This window comes from Ranitomeya variabilis, chromosome 4 (genome assembly GCF_051348905.1).
Source record: "Ranitomeya variabilis isolate aRanVar5 chromosome 4, aRanVar5.hap1, whole genome shotgun sequence".
NCBI classification, from domain to species: domain Eukaryota; kingdom Metazoa; phylum Chordata; class Amphibia; order Anura; family Dendrobatidae; genus Ranitomeya; species Ranitomeya variabilis.
Window position 1 is genome coordinate 775,577,089 of NC_135235.1, and position 26,808 is coordinate 775,603,896.

Genomic DNA, 26,808 nt, shown 5'->3' on the forward strand with positions numbered 1-26,808 from the left:
CCGTTGGACTAATTGTTGACTCTGTAGATCTACCTGCATGTGTTGTTCCAGCGTTCTTGATAATAAATCTGTGGAATCATCCCTTGGCCTGTTGTCCCTTCTTGCTCTGCCGTACACCCCCGTCACAGGTGGCTTATAAACTTACGAAGTATATAGTTTGAGGTCTGGGATCTGCCAATATGTGGCTGGTTTTCTGACTGTTTCGGATAACATGATACATGACTTTAGGTTTTTTGTCTAGTCTCGCTTGAATATAGGTCAATATTAAATAGTCTCCTGCTGAGTCGCCTTTGGTAAGGACGATGAAACCTATAGAAATGAGAGGCTTGGAGAGTGAGTGTGTATACGTCACCTCACCCTATATACTGAACTGTGGGGTACATGTTTTTTCTATCAGTCACCTACTGACTAACCTTCAGGGGGTGAATAATGGGTATAGTTTTACATTTGGAATGAATAAAGTTCAGTTTTATCCTTTTGTCAGCAAACATGAGGAATGACAAGAGACAACCCATTTAAGAAGATTCAATTTTGGTTAAAACTATTCCAACATTATGACCATAAAAAAGGCTTCTCCCCTATGTGACGTCTCTGATGTTTGTTAACAGTTGATTTCCAAGTAAAATATTTCCCACATTAACAAAATGAAAAAGGCTTCTCCCGTGTGTGACTGCTCTGATGTCTAACAAGAAGCTTTCTCCATTTAAAACATTTCCCACATTCTGAACAGGAAAAAGGCTTCTCCCCAGTGTGAGTTCTATGGTGAGTAAGCAAATATGATTTCTGGTTAAAACATTTCCCACATTCTGAACAGGAAAAAGGCTTCTCCACTGTGTGAGTTTTCTGGTGACTAACAAGATGTGCTTTGCATGTAAAACATTTCCCACATTCTGAACAGGAAAAAGGCTTCTCTCCTGTGTGGATTCTCTGGTGAATAACAAGAAACCATTTCTGGTTAAAACATTTCCCACATTCTGAACAGGAAAAAGGCTTCTCCCCTGTGTGACTGCTCTGATGTCTAACAAGGACCGCTTTCCATTTAAAACATTTCCCACATTCTGAACAGGAAAAAGGCTTCTCTCCTGTGTGGTTTCTCTGGTGAATAACAAGATTCAATTTCTGGTTAAAACATTTCCCACATTCTGAACAGGAAAAAGGCTTCTCCCCTGTGTGAGTTCTATGGTGAGTAAGCAAATATGATTTCCGGTTAAAACCTTTCCCACATTCTGAACATGAAAAAGGCTTCTCCCCTGTGTGAGTTATCTGGTGATTATCCAAACCTGATTTCCATTTAAAACATTTTCCACATTCTGAACAGGAAAAAGGCTTCTCCCCAGTGTGAGTTCTATGGTGAGTAAGCAAATGTGATTTCTGGTTAAAACCTTTCCCACATTCTGAACATGAAAAAGGCTTCTCCCCTGTGTGAGTTATCTGGTGTTTAATATAATGTGATTTCTTATTAAAACATTTTCCACATTCTGAACAGGAAAAAGGCTTCTCCCCAGTGTGAGTTCTATGGTGAGTAAGCAAATATGATTTCTGGTTAAAACATTTCCCACATTCTGAACATGAAAAAGGCTTCTCCCCTGTGTGAGTTCTCTGGTGAGTAACAAAACATGATTTATAGTTAAAACATTTTCCACATTCTGAACAGGAAAAAGGCTTCTCCCCTGTGTGAATTCTTTGGTGTCTAACAAGACTCACTTTGACAGTAAAACATTTCCCACATTCTGAACATGAAAAAGGCTTCAACTCTGTGTGACTGATGTGGTGGCTAACAAGCTGTGCTTTCCATTTAAAACATTTCCCACATTCTGAACAGGAAAAAGGCTTCTCCCCTGTGTGAATTCTTTGGTGTCTAACAAGACTCACTTTGAGAGTAAAACATTTCCCACATTCTGAACAGGAAAAAGGCTTCTCCCCTGTGTGAGTTCTCTGGTGAGTAATAAAATGTAATTTCTTGTTAAAACATTTCCCACATTCTGAACATGAAAATGACTTCTTTGCTTTAGGAGCAGTTTGTTTTTTAATGCCTCTTTTGTGACTTTGATTTTCCTTAGTAGTCAGTAATGAATCAGAAGATGGGTCCTGTTTCATAGGATTAGATGATAGATCTTTGCTGTGAATGGATGATATATCTGGAGTAATGGCATTCACTTCAGTTGTATCTTGTACGATCTCAAAATCATCAGATTTAAAAATTGAAGATGTCAGCTGTCCCTCTGATCTCCTGGTACAGTCATCTGCTAAGATAATAAACAATTATTATTTTTTAATAAAATATCCTTGAGTTTTATATTTTTAAACATTTCTACTTAAACGGTCCATAAAAATGGCAAGCTATGTAAAAAAACAAAACTTTAATTACACTATGTAATAACTACTTTTTTTCTGGGTAGACAGTGTGTTTTCCTAACTCTAAAATATATAGAAAATAGTTGTTGTTCCACCAAAACTTTGCTTCTGTGATCAAGAAATTTTGAAATTTTTCTGTTTTTGGTAAAAATCTCTATTCTTATTAAATACAGAGTAGTCTTCTAGAATATTCTTGAACTGCTAGAATTGTGCAGAGGCTTCTAAAATTTTCCAGAATTATCTAGAAGTTCCCAGAAACTTTTAGAACTTTCTAGGACTGTTCAATAGTAGTCATGCAAGTATAAAAGCACAGGTGACTCGAACCAACATTTCGGTTTATGTTATTGTTGAGTAAAAGAATAACGAACCGTAGTTAAAGAGCAATTATTTTTTTTAGATGGCATCAAGAGGTTGTTTGCACCCAGCAGAGAGCGAGAAAGTATTCCATGAAAGCATGTTGTTAGATGTGCGAGGCCTACAAGACATATTTCGGCATGCCTGTCGGGGATCAAGACAAGTTCTGGGCACCTCATTTCACATGTGAATATTGCAAGAAAACTCTTGAAGGTAAAGTGAACAATTGCTGCTCGTTTAGATGGCAGTGCTTTATTTTGTAGAATTTCAATGATTTAGATCTAGTACAGATTAACAAGTTGCAATTGACAAAATTTTCACATATGGCAATGCACTATAGTAAAATATGTATTAAGTCATGTGTAAAACTTCATGTTTTGAAATTTATATAATTAATTATATCTGCTATGTTACAGGTTGGTACAGGGCAGAAAAGAGCCATGACGTTTGCTATCCCGCGAATTTGGCGGAAACTGACCGACCACTCAAGCAACTGCTACTTATCCATGGTGGATCCTGCCAAACGTCGCACAGGCAAGAATGCGCCTCAAATCATTTATCCAGACATTCCTTCTTCCATTGCCCCAGTACCACACTGCCCCAAGATGCCTGTTCCAACTCCTCCGAAGAGGGATCAGCCATCTTCAGGAAAAAGCAGCAAGTTGGACAGCGAGGAAGATATTGGAGATCAAGATTACGTTTTTACAGATGCGGTTGAGGAGAGAAGGCCATACTTTCCTAACCAGAAAGAAGTCAATGACCTAAACAGAGACCTTCGTCTTCCAAGTCCATTGCTGAGCTTCTGACATCCAGGCTCAAGCAGTGGAACTTGTTGGATGAATGCGTGCAAGCCACATATCAGAGAAAGCGTCACCAAACATTTTCCAACTTTTACCTTTAACATGTTTGTCTATAATTTTCTTTCTAATCTCTTGAGACAACTCTTTCCTTCGCTTCTTCTGGTCTATGTTGAGTGTGATACATACCATGTCACCAAACAGCACAGTGAGTATTTGAACAAAAACCACTGATACATACAGATTAAACAGGTCCGATTATATACCTTTTCAATGGACTAGATCAATATGATCAAGGACACTCCAAACTAGATAATTCCTGTACAAACACCTGGAGTAAATGTCCAAAAATAATTATTTCCTAAAAATAAGAAAGTTTATTGAAAACATGATATTACAAGCAAAAAACCAAAAAATTATGATAAAAACAGCTTACCAATGACAAGGCACATAGAGAGCTTCTGTGTGAAGGACACAAAAACAGTGGCACTGAGAAAAAGCAGGCTGGGCAAGCAGAGGTCATAAATCTCCACCTCCATAAACTTCAATGCAACAGCAAAAAAGTGCATAGTGCAAATAAGGTGCAAACATTATACCAATTATCCGAAAAAGTAGAGGGCTTAATATGGCTTAATGTGGGAGAGTATACATCACTCTAAATAAACCCATTAGCCAAATATCACTACCTTAGGGAAAAAAGCGACACTCAAACTCCTGCTTACCCTTGTCGCTTGTCAGCGTGTGTCCAAGGCAGCCCCGACGCGCGTTCAGGAGGCAGCCACCTGAAGACGTCCACGCGAAAAGCGTCCACGCGAAAAGTGCCTTGTCATTGATAAGCTGTTTTTATCATTATTTTTTGATGATTTTCTTGTAATATGTTTTTAATAAATGTTGTTATTTTTATGAAATAACACTTTTTGTACAGTGAGTACCTGTAGCCGTATATATAGGCCACTCACTGATTCCAAGATTGTAGACACCTGTGATGCTAGTTAGTGGTCACATGATTTAACATGTCCCTTTTGTCACATTATTTTCAGGGGAACCATCATTTCTGTCCAGGCCTATTTCATGAGTTTTTTGAAAAATTCTGTGGAAGCATGGTTAAAAAAACAATGTCTGACTTTCATTTGTTCATTTTCACAGATCCTTTTATTTCTTATTACTTTTGTCAGATTCAAGTTATTTCTGTCACCATTGTGGGTTTTTCTGTCAAACGAGGGGTACCAACAATTTTGACCACATATGTATAGATTATAACCCTCAGTGAATTAATTTATAAAATGGAATCACTTTATGGGGATTTCGACTCTTCTGGTTTTCTGCCATTTAGTCATATTAGGGCTTCTGCATATGGTGCGTCCAATCTCATGTAGGATCTGTTCCTGCTGTCCAGCTGGAGTAATCTGCTTCCTACTTCATCCAATTGTAAAGTACCACACCCTACTAAAGCTCAAAGCACATGGCCGGAATCTGCCAGAAACAGCGTTGTTCTCCTCTGGTTTAGTCCTCTGTGCTCAGCTTGCGGCTTGTGTATTTGTTTACTGTTGTGACCGTGGCCCGTTTACTGACTACTCCTGTGTCTTCTGATTCTGTATTCTGTCCTTCTGGTTTTGATCCAGCTACCTGACTATTCTTCTTGCCATCTAACACCACAGAATAGCAGGTAACACCATGGTCCAAGCCTAGGGGTCCCAGTGTAAGTCCAGATCCATGTAATGGTGTTACAGGGCGATGAGCAAGGCAATCCTTGGGATATGGAAAGCAGAGAAGATAGTGCCAAGCATGTTCATGGTGGAGATCTTTTGAGCTGCCCTTTGACCACGAACAGTGCTCCCAATACATTGTGTCTGCAAACTATTCCAGCTAGATCTGCATTCAAACAGCTAAATGGCGCTCCTTCCCTTCTGAACACGGCCATGTGCCCAGAGAGTAGTGTACAATCGTATGTAGGGTATTGTGAGAAGCTGGAAAATAATTTGTAAGATCCATTTGTTTTCTATTATCCTTTGTGAATAATTCCAAAGTTATCTCCACATAAAGTGACACACGTCAGATTGTAAAAATGGGCCTGATTAAGAACACAAAACTGGCTGCAGGAAGAGGATAAATCAGAGTATTCTGGACACTACTGTAATCAGAAACTGACTATAGACAATAACATCTACTGAAATGCTCAAACTGAACAGTCTCCATCAGTAATAAATGAGGAGCTAGTGGTGAAACCTCTCTGGGGTAATTAGAGCACGGGGCTCGGGGACTTCACAATCTAAACTATCGGAAGCTCCAATATTTTCTGTCAGATTAGTTTCAAGAAGAAATATTACACATTTATAGAGAACTGTGTATAATAGTGCAGAGCGGAGATGTCTTAGGCTACGTTCACATTTGCGGTCAGCGCCGCAGCGTCGGGCGCCGCAGCGGCGCCGCATGCGTCATGCGCCCCTATATTTAACATGGGGGCGCATGGACATGCGTTGTGCTGCGTTTCGCGCCGCATGGCCGCAAGCGTTGGACGCAAGAAACGCATCAAGTTGCATTTTTTTTGTGTCCAACTTTCGGCCAAAAAAGACGCATGCGGCGCAAAACGCAGCGTTTTAGCGTGCGTTTTGCCGCGTTTTTGTTTGCGTTGTGCGCTGCGGCGCCGACGCAAATGTGAACGTAGCCTTAAAGGGAACAAACCAACTATCCAAACAATTGACTATAGGGGAGTATGTCAACAGTACTACCAAAACAGAACCCTACCCCTAAAAACATTAATCTTCATTAATAATCAAGGACAATACCAACAATCAAGAAAAAATAGATGAAAAAACATCCCCGAAGGGATTCCCAGCCCGAATTAAGGGTTCAGGGTTAACAGCCTCTATCAGAGAAAGTATACCTCACAAAATACAAAAGTTTACAAAGAAGTGATATCAAAAAAATCAAAAAGTGCAAATTACCGTATACCTTACTCTCCCTAATCAGCCCTAAAATCTGATCTCCTTCCTATCAGCGGAGGTTGGCACCCTGTTATGCGATGTGGCGCCCCAGCTCCACGATGGCTGTCCCTTCAGTCCCTGGGCAACCCCTGCATCTATCCCAATCACAGACACATAACACAATAATAGATCAATATTGTATATCCGTATCAGTATTGTATATCCAGTACTTCAGCACTAATCTATGGCTATGCGCCACTATCTCTCAGGTTCTATTAACCTCCTGCTCCAAATTAAGCTGGTATCTGACAGTGATAGGAATAAATAGATAAAGCCTGCAGTATATGCGCAAACAGTGAGACTATGGAGCCAGAAGAAAAAGGGGGCTATGCTCTATCTCAGCTGCCCTGATGGGTATCACAAGAAAACACTTTTTATATAGTAAGCAATGTATCACCATCTACATAGTTATTATGCCAGAGACATGTTCCCTTATGCATAACAGATACCTCATTTTATAAAGTGCTGAATGTGCATGTTACGTGTTACGTAACCACTCAGCACCCAGTATATGTTGTGCAGTTATATGTATGTATAATAGGTTCCCGTTGAGATGTATGTCCCTAATGCATCAGCCCACAGGCTTCGCCCCTGGGCAGAGGGGACAAGATATCCCCCTTCTGACCTCCCCCCACCTTTGTAATTCCCACAGTAAATATCGGCAGGCTCAAGCCACCTGCGGCTATTGTAATGTATGTCTGGCCTGCTGCTTTTCTATTAGCCTGCCCTCTGTATCTGTGTGATATATTCTGCGTCCTGGGAATTAAGTGTTGTCATACTGGAAATACGTGGAGAAGCAGTGATCTTTTATATGCGCCCATGTAACCAAGCAATTCCGGCCAGCGTCCTTCATTCAGACTCCAGCCAAAGCAAAGTGGACCTCCTGAAACACGAGGTGGTACTGAAAGAGGTACTCCAGCTTGGTAGACCCCGTTACAGTGTATATGTCGTCATACAAAGTCATAACTCATAAAGTTAGACACTTAGCTTATAGCTTCTCAGCCAATCACTTTCACAGTAGCTGTGCCAGTACGTCAGCCCTCGCTGTGCCAGTACGTCAGCCCTCGCTGTCCTGACCCGTTTCTCCCCCATATGTCCTTCCCTGGGGGTTCATCAGGGGACTCGGAAGTGACTCAATGGTCCTTAATCCGCTGTCGAGCTTCAGACCGGTATCATTGGTATAATATGTGTAAGTGTAGAACTTTATGTGCTGAAGTACTGGATATACAATAATTGTGGATCTCATTGATCTGTGATTGTGTTATGTGTTTGTGATTGGGATAGATGCAGGGGTTGCCCAGGGACTGAAGGGACAGCCATCGTGGAGCTGGGGCGCCACATCGCATAACAGGGTGCCAACCTCCGCTGATAGGAAGGAGATCAGATTTTAGGGCTGTTTAGGGAGAGTAAGGTATACGGTAATTTGCACTTTTTGATTTTTTTGATATCACTTCTTTGTAAATTTTTGTATTTTGTGAGGTATACTTTCTCTGAAAGAGGCTGTTAACCCTGAACCCTTAATTCGGGGCTAGGAATCCCTTCAGGGATGTTTTTTATCTATTTTTTTCTTGATTGTTGGTATTGTCCTAGATTATTAATAAAGATTAATGTTCTTAGGGGTAGGGTTCTGTTTTGGTAGTAATGTCTTAAAGGGAACCTGTCAGCAGGATTGTGCACAGTGACTACAGTCACTGTCAGGTCGGTGCTGTTATACTGATTACACCGATACCTGGTGATGAAATCCGTCTTGTGGTTGTTAATCTATATTTGTAGTTTTCAGTTAATGAGATTCTCATGCTCTAAGGCTTTATGTGCTGCTCTGGGGCGGGGCTTTATGTGCTGTTCTGATTACATATTCATCTGTATTGGCTTATGACAGGTCACTGATCCGTCACTGACCTGCCCCCCATTTTTACATCTACTATATAATTGTCTAAGGGTCACATCCATCTTTCTGTCTGTCTGTCACGGATATTCATTGGTCGCGGCCTCTGTCTGTCATGGAAATCCAAGTCGCTGATTGGTCATGGCAAAACGCCCACGACCAATCAGCGACGGGCACAGTCTGGCGGCAACATGGCCGCTCCTTCCTCCCCGCAGTCAGTGCCCGCTCCATACTCCCCTCCAGTCAGCCCTCACACAGGGTTAATGGCTGCGTTATGCCGCGTTGTAACGCACTCCATTAACGCAGCTATTAACCTTGTGTGACCAACTTTTTGCTATTGATGATGCCTATGCAGCATCAATAGTAAAACGATCTAATGTTAAAAATAATAATAATAATAAAAAAGGTATTCTCACCCTCCGACGTGGCGCTGTCCTCGGCAGTGCAAGCTGCAGGTTCCGGTGCTAAGGATGGTATGCGAGAAGGACCTGCCATTACGTCACGGTCATGTGACCGCGACGTCATCACAGGTCCTGCGCTCATCCAACCCTGGGACCGAAAGCTGGCGCGTGCACCGCACACAGGCGCCAGGACTACAAGGGGCCTTCGGAGGGTGAGTATATGCTTATTTTTTATTTTAAGTCTTTTTTAACCACGCATATAGTGCCCATATTGCTATATACTACGTGGGCTGTGTTATATACTACATGGCTGCTATATACTACGTGGGCTGTGTTATATACTACATGGCTGCTATGTACTACGTGGGCAGTGTTATATACTGCGTGGGCAGTGTTATATACTACATGGCTGCTATATACTATTTATATACTACATGGCTGCTATATACTATGTGGGCTGCGTTATATACTACATGGCTGCTATATACTATGTGGGCAGTGTTATATACTACATGGCTGCTATATACTATGTGGGCTGCGTTATATACTACATGGCTGCTATATACTATGTGGGCTGCGTTATATACTACATGGCTGCTATGTACTACGTGGGCAGTGTTATATACTACATGGCTGCTATATACTATGTGGGCAGTGTTATATACTACATGGCTGCTATATACTACGTGGGCAGTACTATATACTACATGGCTGCTATATACTATGTGGGCAGTGTTATATACTACATGGCTGCTATATACTATGTGGGCAGTGTTATATACTACATGGCTGCTATATACTATGTGGGCAGTGTTATATACTACATGGCTGCTATATTCTATGTGGGCAGTGTTATATACTACATGGCTGCTATATACTATGTGGGCAGTGTTATATACTATATGGCTGCTATGTACTATGTGGGCAGAGTTATATACTGCGTGGGCAGTGTTATATACTACATGGCTGCTATATTCTATGTGGGCAGAGTTATATACTGCGTGGGCAGTGTTATATACTACATGGTCCGTCTCGTCTCTGCACATCCCTGCTCCCCTCACAAGCCCAAGCCGTCCTATGTGCCACATCCCACTGAGGATATGTATGTTTGAATAAAGAACAGAAGAAATACACGGGGTGAGTGCTGCAACTTTTTTCTTTCTTATATGCAATTCTTATCAAATGCGGTACTATTTTTGCAAAGCACCACCCTTATCCTTCAATATACTGCTTCATAAAAGAAACCCTCAGCTAAGGAACGATTCCTATGCCGGCATTACGTACAAATTTTACACGCCTTAATCAGTGCCAGTATTTCACTCTTTTTATGGTCAGTGTTATATACTACATGGCTGCTATATACTACGTGGACAGTACTATATACTACATGGCTGTTATATACTACGTGGGCAGTGTTATATACTACATGGCTGCTATATACTATGTGGGCAGTGTTATATACTACATGGCTGCTATATACTATGTGGGCAGTGTTATATACTACATGGCTGCTATATACTATGTGGGCAGTGTTATATACTACATGGCTGCTATATACTATGTGGGCAGTGTTATATACTATATGGCTGCTATGTACTATGTGGGCAGAGTTATATACTGCGTGGGCAGTGTTATATACTACATGGCTGCTATATACTATGTGGGCTGTGTTATATACTACATGGCTGCTATATTCTATGTGGGCTGCGTTATATACTACATGGCTGCTATGTACTACTTGGGCAGTGTTATATACTACATGGCTGCTATATACTATGTGGGCAGTGTTATATACTACATGGCTGCTATATACTATGTGGGCAGTGTTATATACTACATGGCTGCTATGTACTACTTGGGCAGTGTTATATACTACATGGCTGCTATATACTATGTGGGCAGTGTTATATACTACATGGCTGCTATATTCTATGTGGGCTGCGTTATATACTACATGGCTGCTATATACTATGTGGGCTGTGTTATATACTACATGGCTGCTATATACTATGTGGGCAGTGTTATATACTACATGGCTGCTATATACTATGTGGGCAGTGTTATATACTACATGGCTGCTATATACTATGTGGGCAGTGTTATATACTACATGGCTGCTATATACTATGTGGGCTGCGTTATATACTACATGGCTGCTATATACTATGTGGGCTGTGTTATATACTACATGGCTGCTATATACTATGTGGGCTGTGTTATATACTACATGGCTGCTATATACTATGTGGGCAGTGTTATATACTACATGGCTGCTATATACTATGTGGGCAGTGTTATATACTACATGGCTGCTATATACTATGTGGGCTGCGTTATATACTACATGGCTGCTATATACTATGTGGGCTGCGCTATATACTACATGGCTGCTATATACTATGTGGGCAGTGTTATATACTATATGGCTGCTATGTACTATGTGGGCAGAGTTATATACTACATGGCTGCTATATTCTATGTGGGCAGTGTTATATACTACATGGCTGCTATATACTATGTGGGCAGTGTTATATACTACATGGCTGCTATATTCTATGTGGGCAGTGTTATATACTACATGGCTGCTATATACTATGTGGGCAGTGTTATATACTATATGGCTGCTATGTACTATGTGGGCAGAGTTATATACTGCGTGGGCAGTGTTATATACTACATGGCTGCTATATTCTATGTGGGCAGAGTTATATACTGCGTGGGCAGTGTTATATACTACATGGCTGCTATATTCTATGTGGGCAGTGTTATATACTATATGGCTGCTATGTACTATGTGGGCAGAGTTATATACTGCGTGGGCAGTGTTATATACTACATGGCTGCTATATACTATGTGGGCTGCGTTATATACTACATGGCTGCTATATACTATGTGGGCAGTGTTATATACTACATGGCTGCTATGTACTGCGTGGCCACTGTTCTATACTGCGTGGCCACTGTTCTATACTGCGTGGCCACTGTTCTATACTGCGTGGCCACTGTTCTATACTGCGTGGCCACTGTTCTATACTGCGTGGCCACTGTTCTATACTGCGTGGGCTGTGTTATACACTGTTTGGGCTGTGTTATATACTGCGTGGGCTGTGTTATATACTGCGTGGGCTGTGTTATATACTGCGTGGCCACTGTTATATACTGCGTGGTCTGTATTAACGCATCGGGTATTCAAGAATATGTTGTGGCCTGTGCTATATACTACATGGCTGCTATGTACTGCGTGGCCACTGTTCTATACTGCGTGGCCACTGTTCTATACTGCGTGGCCACTGTTCTATACTGCGTGGCCACTGTTCTATACTGCGTGGCCACTGTTCTATACTGCGTGGGCTGTGTTATACACTGTTTGGGCTGTGTTATATACTGCGTGGCCACGGTTATATACTGCGTGGCCACTGTTCTATACTGCGTGGGCTGTGTTATACACTGTTTGGGCTGTGTTATATACTGCGTGGCCACTGTTATATACTGCGTGGTCTGTATTAACGCATCGGGTATTCAAGAATATGTTGTGGCCTGTGCTATATACTATGTGGCTGCTATATACATACATATTCTAGAATATCCGATGCGTTAGAATCGGGCCACCATCTAATAATTCATATAATAGTGTTGATAATATTGCTGATAATGCCTATAATATTGTGGCTATTGAAAGGATTAGAAAAAAAAATTACATCCAGCAAAATGTCACTGGCGATGGCAGCGCCTGCGCAGCCTATAAGTAAGAGATAGATGCTACTGGACAGGTGCCGCTGGTGCCGCTCCCAATAGCCACAATATTATAGGCATTATCAACAATAATATCAATGCTATTATATGCATTATGTAACATGGGGGCAGATCAGTGAGGGATCAGCGACCTGTCATAAGCCAAAACAGAAGAATATGTAATCAGAGCAGCACATAAAGCCCCGCCCACAGCCTGCCCCAGAGCACCACATAAGCCCTGCCCACAGCCCTGCCCTAGAGCACCACACTGAGCTCCGCCCACAGCCCAGCCCCAGAGCACCACATAAAGCCCCGCCCACAGCCCTGCCCCGGAGCACGAGAATCTCATTAACTGAACACTACAAATACAGATTACACAACAGTAAACCAGAGTTGCATTCATTTATGGTGGACCATTGGAGCTACTATGAATCCTGACCAGAAGATTAGAGAAAATAATATTGCTCCCATTTCAGGAGAGATTGTGCAGTAATCTGAATTTCTTAGGATAAAACAATGTAATTTATGAGGTGGAGTGAATCCATGAAACCAGGGCTGGAGCCAACACATCTCCTGCAGGCGGGAATAAATGTATATTACAGCCATCAGCCACGCACAGCTCAGAGATATATCATGGCACCGGTGTTATGGGTTTATGTAGATTATCACAATCCTCCTGGAAGTTAGTCGGTTTTAGTACAAATTGAAAAGTCAGGATAAAGGGAAACTCTGTTATTGTCCAGAAATTCACACTTGGCCTCACTGCACATTTAATGTTGTCCATCATAAAAGTGAAGTTTGGCCAGAAAGACTGGACCTGGTCTTGTAGGGACCATATGATCACATTCAGCAGCACAGAAGGGAGAGAAGGGAGATTCATCCGATAAGATCTCAGGGATCTAGGAAGCCAACAGCTTCATTACCCTCCGCTTTCTCTTACAGGCCCATCAGAATATTTTTCTTCAAGTGATTTTCTATCTTGTCAGCACATTCTACGTACGCTGTCATTTGGCTTTGTAGTTTACAGATCTGGGCAGGTAACAGTGTCTCCTAAACCCAGGGGGTAGGTGGATCTACCAGGTTGTAAGTTCTATAGAAAAGGGCTTTCAATGCCCAAAGTCATTTGAACAGTTTTGGGTGGAGGAGAATGTTGTGGTCTAGAGGTAAAATGGTGATCATGGTAATACGGCCGGACTACACCACCGATAAAGCAGCCACAGCCGGTGACTGAGAAGAATCTGTGACTTCTCTGCATTTAGTGGTTACTACTCACCTGGATAGTCATATGTAGGAATCTCCTCTTTACACCACTCATCCCCCCTCACATATGTCTCTGTAGTATTAATATGGGTCAGATCTTCACCCTGAAACAAATATTATAAAAGTCACCGACAGATGGAGAAGTCCCATCTATGATCAGCTCTAATCCTACCATCTCCACCGTTCTCATTACACAAGTATAAAACATATAATACTGGTGGATAAAACAAGACTGAGCACAAGACCTTCACCGGCATCTACACATCATAGGGGAGATCTCCTGACACCTTCTCTCCATCTACCTGATGGTCCTGAGGAGCACTGGGATCTTCTTGGTTACAGTCCTGTGGAAGAAGAGGACGGGGACATCTCTCTGGTGTTGTCCTCTTACTGGATAGATCTGGAGGAAACACATACAGGGAGTGAATTCATTCTTTACATACAGATAATTATAGGCCGTGTGTATTTAGTCCTGTCTATTACCTGGAGATGTGAGGGGCTGGGGAACCTCCATTATGACGTTCTTGTACAGATCTCTGTGTCCTTCTAAATACTCCCACTCCTCCATGGAGAAATAGACAGCGACATCCTGACACCTTATAGGAACCTGACACATACAATGATACCGTCATCCCCCGATCCCTTCATAGTGTTACTGTATAATGTCCCAGCATTCCCAGCAGTGTCACCTCTCCAGTCAGCAGCTCAATCATCGTGTAGGCGAGTTCTAGGATCTTCTGGTCATTGATGTCCTCATGGATCAGGGGGTGAGGTGGAGGCCCCGTGATTGGGCTCAGGGGTCTTCCCCATCCCTCAGACACAGGGTCCTGACAGCGATCACTAGAGGTCTTCTTCACCACTGTGTAATCCTGGTAATGGAGAGACACATTAATAAATCTCACTACAGACATTTCCAGAGTCCTCACCTCTCTAGTTCTGTCCATCTGTTATTCCCATAGATAAGAATGATGTAATGTGATGTCATCAGAATCTCTCACCTCTCCAGTAAGCCGGAAGAGGATCTCTAGGGTGAGGTGTAATATCCTCTCCGCCATCTTGTCTCTATCCATATCCATCTTTGATGGGAAAATTTTCTTTTGTAGAAAATCTTCACTGAGAGGATCCGATATTGTAGAGACCTGAATGAGAAGATGAGCCGATGTAACATCATAAGAATCCTGTGCAATATATGGGGGCAAATAGGGGCCAGTAGTAATATATGGGGGCACACAGCAGACATTACTAATATATAGGGGCATATGGGGGACAGTACTAATATATAGGGGCACACAGGGGCCAGTAGTAATATATGGGGGCACACAGGGCCCAGTAGTAATATATGGGGGCACATAGGGGCCAGTAGTAATATATGGGGGCACAAAAGGGCCAGTAGTAATATATGGGGGCACACAGGGCCCAGTAGTAATATATGGGGGCACATAGGGGCTAGTAGTAATATATGGGGGCACACAGGGGTTAGTACTAATATATGGGGGCACATGGGGACAGTACTAATATATGGGGACACACGGGGGCCAGTAGTAATATATGGCGGCACATAGGGGACATTACTAATATATGGGGGCACAGAAGGGCGAGTACTAATATATGGGGGCACACAGGGGCCAGTAGTAGTATATGGGGGCACACAGGGGACAGTAGTAGTATATGGGGCACACAGGGGCCCGTAGTAATATATGGGGGCACACAGGGGCCAGTAGTAATATATGGGGGCACACAAGGGCCAGTAGTAATATATGGGGGCACACAAGGGCCAGTAGTAATATATGGGGGCACACAGGGGTCAGTAGTAATATATGGGGGCACACAGGGGCCTTTAGTAATATATGGGGGCACACAGGAGACATTACTAATATAAGGGGGCCAGTAATATATGGGGGCACATGGGCCAGTAGTAATATATGGGGGCACATGGGGCCAGTACTAATATATGGGGGCACACGGGGGCCAGTAGTAATATATGGGTCACACAGAAGCCAGTCGTAATATATGGGAGCACACAGGGGCCAGTAGTAATATATGGGGGCACACATTATTCGCCAGTAGTAATATATGGAAGCACACAGGGGTTAGTAATATATGTGGGCACATGGGGGACAGTACTAATATATGGGGGCACACAGGGGCCAGTAGTAATATATGGGGGACAGTACTAATATATGGGGGCACACGGGGGACAGTAGTAATATATGGCGGCACATAGGGGACATTACTAATATATGGGGGCACTCAGGGGCCAGTAATAGTATATGGGGGCACAGAAGAGCCAGTAGTAGTATATGGGGGCACACAGGGGCCAGTAGTAGTATATGGGAGCACATAGGGGCCAGTAGTAGTATATGGGGCACACAGGGGCCCGTAGTAATATATGGGGGCACACAGGGCCCAGTAGTAATATATGGGGGCACACAGAGGCCAGTAGTAATATATGGGGGCACACAGGGGCCAGTAGTAATATATGGGGGCACACAGGGGCCAGTAGTAATATATGGGGACACCTGGGGGACAGTACTAATATATGGGGACACACGGGGGCCAGTAGTGATATATGGGGGCACACAGGGGTTAGTAGTAATATATGGGGGCACATGGGGGACAGTACTAATATATGGGGGCACACAGGGGCCAGTAGTGATATATGGGGGCATACAGGGGCCAGTACTAATATATGGGGACACCTGGGGGACAGTACTAATATATGGGGACACACGGGGGCCAGTAGTAATATATGGCGGCACATAGGGGACATTACTAATATATGGGGGCACAGAAGGGCGAGTACTAATATATGGGGGACAGTACTAATATATGGGGGCACACAGGGGCCAGTAGTAATATATGGCGGCACATAGGGGACATTACTAATATATGGGGGCACAGAAGGGCGAGTACTAATATATGGGGGCACACAGGGGCCAGTAGTAGTATATGGGGGCACACGGGGGCCAGTAGTAATATATGGGGGGCACACAGCGGCCAGTACTAATATATGGGGGCACACGGGGGCCAGTAGTAATATATGGGTCACACAGAAGCCAGTCGTAATATATGGGAGCACACAGGGGCCAGTAGTAATATATGGGGGACAGTACTAATATATGGGGGCACACGGGGGACAGTAGTAATATATGGCGGCACATAGGGGACATTACTAATATATGGGGGCACACAGGGGCCAGTAGTAGTATATGGGGGCACAGAAGAGCCAGTAGTAGTATATGGGGCACACAGGGGCCCGTAGTAATATATGGGGGCACACAGGGGCCAGTAGTAATATATGGGGCACATGGGGGCCAGTAGTAATATATGGGGGCACACGGGGGCCAGTAGTAATATATGGGAGCACACGGGGGCCAGTAGTAATATATTGGGGCACACAGTGGACATTACTATTATATGGGGGCACACAGGGGCCAGTAGGAATATATGGGAGCACACGGGAGATCTCCTGACACCTTCTCTCCATCTACCTGATGATCCTGAGGAGCATTGGGATCTTCTTCCTTACAGTACTGTGGAAGAAGAGGACGGGGACATCTCTCTGGTGTTGTCCTTTTACTGGATAGAACTGGAGGAAACACATACAGAGAGTGAATTCATTCTTTACATACAGATAATTATAGGCCGTGTGTATTTAGTCCTGTCTATTACCTGGAGATGTGAGGGGCTGGGGAACCTCCATTATGACGTTCTTGTACAGTTCTCTGTGTCCTTCTAAATACTCCCACTCCTCCATGGAGAAATAGACAGCGACATCCTGACACCTTATAGGAACCTGACACATACAATGATACGGTCATCCCCCGATCCCTTCATAGTGTTACTGTATAATGTCCCAGCATTCCCAGCAGTGTCACCTCTCCAGTCAGCAGCTCAATCATCTTGTAGGTGAGTTCTAGGATCTTCTGGTCATTGATGTCCTCATGGATCAGGGGGTGAGGTGGAGGCCCCGTGATTGGGCTCAGGGGTCTTCCCCATCCCTCAGACACAGGGTCCTGACAGCGATCACTAGAGGTCTTCTTCACCACTGTGTAATCCTGGTAATGGAGAGACACATTAATAAATCTCAGTACAGACATTTCCAGAGTCCTCACCTCTCCAGTTGTGTCCATCTGTTATTCCCATAGATAAGAATGATGTAATGTGACGTCATCAGAATCTCTCACCTCTCCAGTAAGCCGTAAGAGGATCTCTAGGGTGAGGTGTAATATCCTCTCCGCCATCTTGTCTCTGCCAATATCCATCTTTGATGGGTAAATCAGGAAAATTTTCTTTTGTAGATCTTCACTGAGGATCCGATAGTGTAGAGACCTGAATGAGATGAGCCGATGTTACATCACAAAATCATGTGTAATATATGGGCGCACACGGGGGCCAGTAGTAATATATGGGGGCACACGGGGGCCAGTAGTAATATATGGGGGCACACAGGGGCCAGTAGTAATATATGGGGGCACACAGGGGCCAGTAGTAATATATGGGGGCACACAGGGGCCAGTAGTAATATACCTGGGCACACAGGGGCCAGTAGTAATATATGGGGGCACACGGGGGCCAGTAGTGATATACGGGGGCACACAGGGGCCAGTAGTGATATACGGGGGCACACAGGGGCCAGTAGTGATATACCTTGGCACACAGGGGCCAGTAGTAATATATGGGGGAACACAGGGGCCAGTAGTGATATACAGGGGCACACAGGGGCCAGTAGTAATATATGGGGCACACAGGGGCCACTAGTAATATATGGGGCACACAAGGGCCACTAGTAATATACGGGAGCACACGGGGGCCACTAATACTAGTTAGGGCCACATAGAAGGACTTATGGCCCCTGTAGGTGAATAGAGGATATTACCATGTGGGGGAAGAAGGGAGAATTCTTACAGCGGCCAGTACACAGGGGAGGACATTACTGTGTGGAGACAAAGAGGAAAACGCACTCACTGCACAGACATAGCCAGGACTCCCAGGTGTGAATAAGCGCTATAGTGAGGGGGTGGAGTATGGAGGCGATATAGGAGGAGGAATCCCCGACATGGAGGGTGACGAGGATTGCGCAGACTCCACCTGCAGAGCCGGACACAGGGAATAATCCACGGGGAGGAAGGAGCTTCTAACACTAGAGTGTGCGGCTCCTCCCAGGTGTGACGTCATTTCCGGGGCGTATTCTGACTTAATACATTCAGAGAAGCCGCCATTACACAGGCTGGCTGCAATCAGGGCAGGCAGCGGCCATACAGACCAGGCTCACCTGGGAGAACACAGATCCCTGCTGCCCCCTACTGCGCAGCCGCCCGGAGGCCCCGCACCCGCCGTCACGTGGTGCTGACAGTCACGGGACTACATTTCCCCGCGTTCCCTGCAGAAGAGAAGCGATTCCCGGTAACGGGCGGGAAATTCCCCGGGCGGGGCCATCTCCTGTGATTCGTGTGTCCTGCCGTGCACACACTGTGGCGAGGTGTGGAGCTTGTAGCAACTCTGCTGGCATCACTGCATGGCCTCCCATCCCCCACCTGCATTACACTTAAATTCACTTATTTCTCTGGGCCTTGTTGTGACTTCTTTCTGCTGCCAGCTTCATGCTGTGTGCCTCATGTCTGCTGCTTGCTCTGTGCATGCTCTGTCTGTGTGCATAGGGGGCGGCGCCGGCAACTCCTGTTTCTTATAGAGACTGTGTGCACCTTGCTAAGGTGTCCCTGGCCAATTGCCTTGAGGCTTCCTGTATTTAAGAGATGTCCACCCATTGGTGGGGGTCTGCGCAACTTACTCCCTCAGTCAGTTCTTATCTGCTGAGGTGTCGGGCCGTGTCTCTGTTTACTCTTATGTCCGCCACCCAGGGGGGTGTTGTACCCTGGTCTGTTTCCTGTGTAGCCACCCAGTGGGGCTTAGCACCCTGGCCTGTGTCCTTGTGTAGCCACCCAGCGGGGCTTCGTACCCTGGCCTATGTCCGCCACCCAGAGGGGCGTCGTACCTTGGCTTGTGTCCATGTCTCTGTGCCTTGTCCTGTTCCTGACTTTGTCTTAGCCTAGTTCTGTTCCTGTGTCCGTTTATATCCCTGCCTTGGTTTCCTTTGCCTGCTGTGCGTACTCTGTGTCTTGCTTTACTCTGCTCTCTGCGACCTTGCTTTGCTCCTTGCTCTGCATTCTGTGACCTTGCTCTGCTCTCTGTGGTTTTGCTCTGGGCTCTGCACTCTGTGTCTTGCTCTGCACTCTGACTTTGCTCTGCTCTCAGCTCTGCACTCTGTGGCTTTGCTCTGCGGCTCCGCTCCTTGTGGTTCTACCTGGCTCCGCTCCTTGCGGTTCCACATCTCTTGCTCTTGGCTCTGCCTCCTGCATTTCTTCCCCTTGCTCCGCCTCCTGCTCTAAGCTCTGCCTCCTGTTCTTGGCTAAGCCTCCTGCGTTTCTGCACTTGGCTCCTCCTCTTGGCCTCTTGGCTCCGCCTCCTGCGTCTGTTGTTGGCTCTAGCTCCTGTGCTTTTGATCTGCATCCGCTCTTGCGGTCTTTCTCTACCTATTCATAAGTCCTCCTGTCTGAACAGGTTCCTACCTGTTTTCATATATCTGCCTATATACCAATCCCAATAAAGAAGAAATGACGTGCACTCTGGATTGAATAAAGAAGGTGCTGGTTGAACTTGGAGAGATCCAGACCATTCAGAAATTGAAGAAAAAAACCGCACTCAATTTGTGTATTTGCATCATAGATGTGAAGAGTCTTTTAATAGGAACACCACAGTGATACAGACAGTAGCTGAGGTAACGTTTCGACCTTATAGGCCTTTGTCAAACCTCACTGAAAAATGCAGAAAGACATAATATTAGAAGTCATGTATAACATAAAGCAAAATTGTACATGTACAGTTACAACATACTGAGTAAAGGAATGGGGAAAAAAAGGGGGGGGGGGGGAGCATTACAGCAGCCTATGAAGGTTACGGGAAACCCATACACAAATATGTACAACATCACAATCTGATATATACAATATATACAAAATTTACAAAAAGACTACCAAAAAATCTACAAAAATTCTACAAAAATTGCCCTAAAACAGAGTATCAAAAATCATGGTGTACTGCTGTGCAACAAGGAGGCGAGGGCAAAGGAGGTGGACAATAATGTCAATCTTGCATCAGACATATGACCAATATGATACAGTAACCATTTGTGAAAAAGTACATGAAGCGATAAATAATGGCTGTGGTGTTCCTATTAAAAGACTCTTCACATCTATGATGCAAATACACAAATTGAGTGCGGTTGTTTTCTTCAATTTCTATATACCAATCCCTACTGGTTCTTCCAGTGTACCAGCCTTGTAAGCCTGTCCTGCCAGAGAGCCAGCCGTGCCCGCCTGCCAGTGTCTCTGTAGTACCCGTTTGCCTGCCTGTGTCCCAGCCGTGCCCGCCTGTCTGCCAGAGAGCCAGCCGTGTCTGCCTGCCTGCCAGTGTCTGTTGTACCCTTCTGCCTGCCTGTGTCCCAGCCTTGCCCGCCTGTCTGCCAGAGTGCCAGCCATTCCTGTCCATGTTCCGTTCCCCGGTGGGATCAGCAGCCACAGCCAGACACCACCCTGGAGTGGTACCTGGTAACTTCCTGCCGCACAAGTCTAACTTCACCATCAGAGGCTCCAGGGAAGACCAAGGAAGCTACTTAGTTACGCCCCTTCCAGGGAAGTCTGGTCTGTGGCCTAGTGGGGACACATCCCCGCACGCCTGCGCCAACCAGTCTGGGCGCGAGCGTGACAGAGCTCTAAGAATACACAGATAGTGATAGGACGGGGCCCAGAATGGCCGAAGGGAGAAATGATTGTGGCCCCTGCCGGGCTGACACTGATAACATCCAGTGCAGTGAAGACACTGACTGCTACAATGATAGGAGCGGCCCGAGGCCGGTGTTAGACAAAGTGGGGCCCCTGTCCATATAAAACACGTACATGTTACATTTATATTGGTGTCACCAGTGCTTTCAATCAGTGTCTCGTCCTGCCGTGTTTTTCCGGTACGGATAATGGAAATGAAATTACAAAGCTTCTCACATACTTTCCATGTTAAACACGGACATCACACAGCCGGCACATGGACAGCACAAGTACATCACACAGACATCACACGGACAGCGCACGTACATCACACGGACGGCACACGGACATCACACTGACGGCACAGGTACAGCATGTTTACACGGACTCAGTGGCGCTGCTATCATGAGGCAAGTTGAATACTTTGCCTCAAGCAGCGGAGCATTTCTAAAGACGGGGTGGCAGAGCGGCAGTCAGAAGTTAGAACACGTGGTGCCGACTCTCCCTGCAATCCCTGCTCTGACACTTGCGGACAGTGCAGACAGTGTCACAAACAAGCTACTGTGCGGCGTACCCGGAAGGTGACTGTTACCACCCGGCCCGGGCTGAGGTGCAGAGGCGGTGCCCTGTCTCCTGACCTGCTGGCTGCTGTGCTGGGAGTCGGACACACACATTGCTGGAACTCCAAGCAGTAACTGGCAGCAATAAGTGTAAGTAACTATAAAAAACATAATTCGCCTCCCATCCCCCCAATGTTGCTGCACAGCTCTGTCACAGTTCAGTCTCCCTCCATCAGATTGTCAGACTTAGAAGTAGATTCAAGGAGGAGTGCCTCGTGACAATGCAGAGACTCAATTAACTGAATTTCTTAAAGCAGTGGAAGGAGTTTAATTACAAGGGGCAGCCGTGTACAGATCAGAGCCGCGTGTGTACAAGGTGTACAGAGCGGAGTCGCGTGTGTACAAGATGTACGGAGCGAAGCCAAGTGTGTACGATGTGTACGGAGTAGAGCCGGGTGTGTGCGAGGTGTATGGAGCGGAGCCGGGTGTGTATGAGGTGTATGGAGCAGAGCCGCATGTGTACGGAGCGGAGCCTTGTATGCAAGGTGTATAGAGTGCAGCCAAGTGTATAGGAGTAACTGTGTTGCCATTATACGGTACGCAGCATCATGTACGGCCAATATACAGTATAGTATGGAGCATCATGTGAGGCCATTATACTGTATGGAGCACTATATGGTACCCAAAATACTGTGTGGAGCAATTTATGGGGCTCATTATACTGTATGGAGCAATATATGGGGCATGTTATTTAGTATGGAGCATTGTGCTGTGCCCACAATACTGTATAGAGGACTATGTGGTGCCCATAATACTCTATGGAGCAATACATGGGGCTCATTATACTGTATGGAGCAATACATGGGGCTCATTATTCTGTATGAAGCACTGTAATGCCCAGAATACTGTATGGAGGACTATACTGTCTGATTTATGACCTATTGTAGAATGCACAATAGTTATCACTCATGTAATGTATGGGGGGGACTGTATATGAGATGGGAGCCCTATAGGGGGGGCTGTACTGTATATGTGTTTGGGGGGGCGCCGTTTTGAAGTTCGCCTCAGGCAGCATTGTGTCTAGGTTCACCACTGCATAGACTCAGACTTTTATTGGCCCTTGTCATCTGTGCTGCTGGAAAACACAGACATGAGGGCAGCACCGCAGGTCAAATAGGGCACACGTGGCATCTGTGAAAAACATGATTGGTCGTGTGAAGGGGCCGTACAGTCACATAATAGAAAACAGCAGAATTGCCTTCTACATCCTAACATCCTACCTCACTAACAGAAGAATAAAAAGCGATAAAAAAATCCTACATGTTCCCCAACCTACTCCGCTAAATCCCCTCTGGCTCCAGTGCTGATGATTATTATTCACTTTTCACCTATAATATAAGGTGAAGCCTGAGACTAGCGGAGACCCCCGAAGCTACAAGACCCCTGCAGCCCAGTGCTGAGACTGGCGGAGACCCCCGAAGCTACAAGACCCCTGCAGCCCAGTGCTGAGACTGGCAGAGACCCATGGAGACACAAGATCCCTGCAGCCCAGTGCTGAGACTGGCAGAGACCCCTGATTCCACAAGACCCCTGCAGCCCAATGCTGAGACTGGCAGAGACCCCTGAAGCCACAAGATCCCTGCAGCCCAGTGCTGAGAATGGCAGAGACCCCCAGAGCCACAAGACCCTTGCAGCCCAGTGCTGAGACTGGCGGAGACCCACAGAGCCACAAGATCCCTGCAGCCCAGTGCTGAGACTAGCAGAGACCCTCGGAGCCACAAGACCCCTGCAGCCCAGTGCTGAGACTGGCAGAGACCCCTGGAGCCACAAGACCCCTGCAGCCCAGTGCTGAGACTGGCGGACACCCCCAGAGCCACAAGACCCTTGCAGCCCAGTGCTGAGACTGGCGCAGACCCCTGGAGCCACAAGACCCCTGCAGCCCAGTGCTGAGACTGGCAGAGACCCTCGGAGCCACAAGACTCCTGCAGCCCAATGCTGAGACTGGCGGAGAACCCCAGAGCCACAAGACCCCTGCAGCCCAGTGGTGAGACTGGCAGAGACTCCCAGAGCCACAAGATCCCTGCAGCCCAGTGCTGAGACTGGCAGAGACCATTGTCACGATATTGTATGAAATATAATGATTTTGTAGCTTTGCCCTTCAGCCCATGCTGTGGGCTAAAACCCCCCCCCCCTTCTCTCTCTGGCTCTCTTTGCTTCTCTGTGTGCTTCGGATTGTATGGTAGAAGGGGGTTTTATTGCCCTGGCCATAAATTCCAGGCTCGAAGCAAGTTACTCGTCCCCCCCATCTGTACTAGCTAGGACTGGTATAGAAGTTTTCCAAAATCCGTGAGGGTCTTTGTTCTAATATAAGATATTGGACCAACGACTTGGGTTAGGAGAATATTAAATACATGTTGCTAACGTCCATCGGCGGATTGGTCCGCCACTGTAAGCAGGAGCCTCCAAGTCCAACAGGGGCAGAGTATGGATTTCTCTGGACCTGAGTGTCCCTACTAGCCTGAATTTAGTATATATAAAGAGCAACTCTTAATACAAGATGAATGCTGGGCGTGTTATGATCTTGACATGTTCTGTAGCGGAGGTACAGGCATTAGACAAACTTGTGTTAAATCTAGTAAAACTGAAGAGATAGGAGGGTCTGGGTAAGCCAGCCCTGTTGGTGATGTCACAGGCTGCGGTTTATACGTTTTGCCAGACCCCCAGCAGTTCAGTTTTACCTGGAAAGACCTGACTGCTAGCCTCATGCATTGGGACATATGGAAACTAGCCTGGTTGCCTGCAATGTCCTGAACACACGTAAGTGTTAATTTCTCCTTTAACCCCTGTTATTTTTATAATTACCTTGGACATATTTTCAATTGTCTCATATTGTAACATCTTTATATAACTTTTTATAAACACTGCCTTATCTTTCGGAGTAAAAATATTTAAAGTACTAGTTCGTTCTTCCTGCTCTAAAACGTACCCTAAGTCTTCTGAAGGGAATTACGCTACTGTTTTGGGTTAGCTTCGGACCCGTTTAATCGAAGCTGGTGGTAGCATACCTTTGTACTGGGCAGTTGGGAGTCGTTGTAGCGACTGCGGCGTTGATAATTATTGTTCCTGCCTGAGTGGGAGTATTTATATCGCCTCGCTGCAGCGTGCTCAATAGCCAGTACATAGCAGGCAACCTTTCTGGCGACTAGTTACCCCAGGTGCAGTACCTACTCTGACCTGAGAGTAAGGGTGGTGCCAGAGAGCTGCAAGTTTCAAGTGGAACTGTAAGCGGGAAATACATAAATCCCTGCAGTTCGTGGTATATTGAAGAGCAGTGGGATACCTAAAATAAGCCCCTGCGGTAAACTAAGAGGTCAATAGCCTTGTGTGTGTTTTTTTATCACATTGTGGAGTGGAGGGATAACCAAGATAAGCCCCCCTGCACATGTGATAGCCGTCTGTTGGCCTAAAGTCACCCCGATCCGTGACGTGGGGGTGACGGTCACGGTGTGAATCGTGACATATTGGTGGCAAGGCGGTGGGATATTAGAGCATTTAGTGATTTGGTTTGAGCAATCATTCCTCTCACTAAAAACTTGCAAAGTTCTTGTGAGAACTCTGCGCAAATAAGTTTGGAGAACGAACTCAGTGATTATTAGTCCCGAGACAATTGTGTGTACTGGTAATTATCCCTTCCATTTCTCTTCGTTTTTCTATCCTTTTATTTGGCAACCATGGCTGCGAAAGGAGAAGCCTGGTACGCCCAGCAGAAGGAGGACACTCTTGCTAGGATATGCACATACCATGGCCTGGACTCCCATGGCAAGTCCAAGGCTCAAATGGTCACTGAACTGGTGCAAATTGAAGCAGACCAAGCCAGGGCACAGAGCCCAGAGGCTGCAGAAGCCAGCACGGGCAGAGGTGGTGCTGCCACAGAGGTTCAACCACTGATTGCCAGCCCTACTTGCAACCAGGGGAGCGCAGATCTCCGCCTGCAGCTGGCTCTGCAACAATGCTTCGCAGATGACCTAGAGAGACGTCTGCAGCTGGTCCTGCAATTAGAAGAGGCTGAGAGAGCCGAGCAGGAGGCTGAGAGCCGAGCGAGAGGCCCAGGCCCAGCGAGCCGAGCACCAAATCCAGCGAAAACATGAACGGGAGATGCTCCGGCAGGAAGGGATATCCTCCACCGCCCAGAGCCGTGAGCCCAGCAGTGCTCAGATACCAAAGCCCCGGCCCGATTACTTCCCTGTTATGGAGAAGGATGGGGTGGGGACTTGGACACGTTTCTGCGGGCCTTTGAGAAAGCCTGCAGACAGTACCAGCTGCCTGCAGAAGAATGGGCACGTGTTATGACCCCAATGGCGAGGGTCTCAGAGGAACGTGGAAGTCTGCAGAATACAAAAATCCAGCTCATAGGGCAGTGGTAACTGGGTTGACCATATATCTACTCCTAACGCCAACACTAGCAGTAGCCGGGGATCATACCTACGTTGATTCTAGATGACACGCGCCAGCCGGAGAATCTAGCTACCCCTAGTAGAGGAAAACAAAGACCTTTCTTGCCTCCAGAGAAGGGGACCCCAAAGCTGGATAGAAGCCCCCCACAAATAATAACGGTGAGGTAAGAGGAAATGACAAACACAGAAATGAACCAGGTTTAGCA

At 45.7% G+C, this 26,808-nt stretch overlaps 1 protein-coding gene across 2 annotated transcripts in view; it reads right to left on the reverse strand.

Annotated features, from left to right (window-relative positions):
- Positions 1 to 444: 444 nt before the first annotated feature.
- The window catches only part of LOC143766975 (uncharacterized), a 116,074-nt gene continuing 89,710 nt past the window's right edge, over positions 445 to 26,808 (reverse strand). Inside the window, exons 2-11 of one of the 2 annotated variants that reach the window (XM_077254997.1) lie at positions 17,956 to 18,100; positions 17,647 to 17,826; positions 17,441 to 17,564; positions 17,260 to 17,357; positions 14,767 to 14,907; positions 14,458 to 14,637; positions 14,252 to 14,375; positions 14,071 to 14,168; positions 13,782 to 13,872; positions 445 to 2,246 (exon numbers count right to left, since the gene is read on the reverse strand). In XM_077254997.1, coding sequence (XP_077111112.1) covers positions 637 to 2,246; positions 13,782 to 13,872; positions 14,071 to 14,168; positions 14,252 to 14,375; positions 14,458 to 14,637; positions 14,767 to 14,907; positions 17,260 to 17,357; positions 17,441 to 17,564; positions 17,647 to 17,826; positions 17,956 to 18,033 — 2,724 coding nt within the window. In that variant the 5' untranslated portion in view covers positions 18,034 to 18,100 and the 3' untranslated portion in view covers positions 445 to 636. Of the gene's footprint in view, positions 2,247 to 13,781; positions 13,873 to 14,070; positions 14,169 to 14,251; positions 14,376 to 14,457; positions 14,638 to 14,766; positions 14,908 to 17,259; positions 17,358 to 17,440; positions 17,565 to 17,646; positions 17,827 to 17,955; positions 18,163 to 26,808 lie in introns of those variants that run through there. The other variant, XM_077254998.1, reaches the window with a different exon arrangement.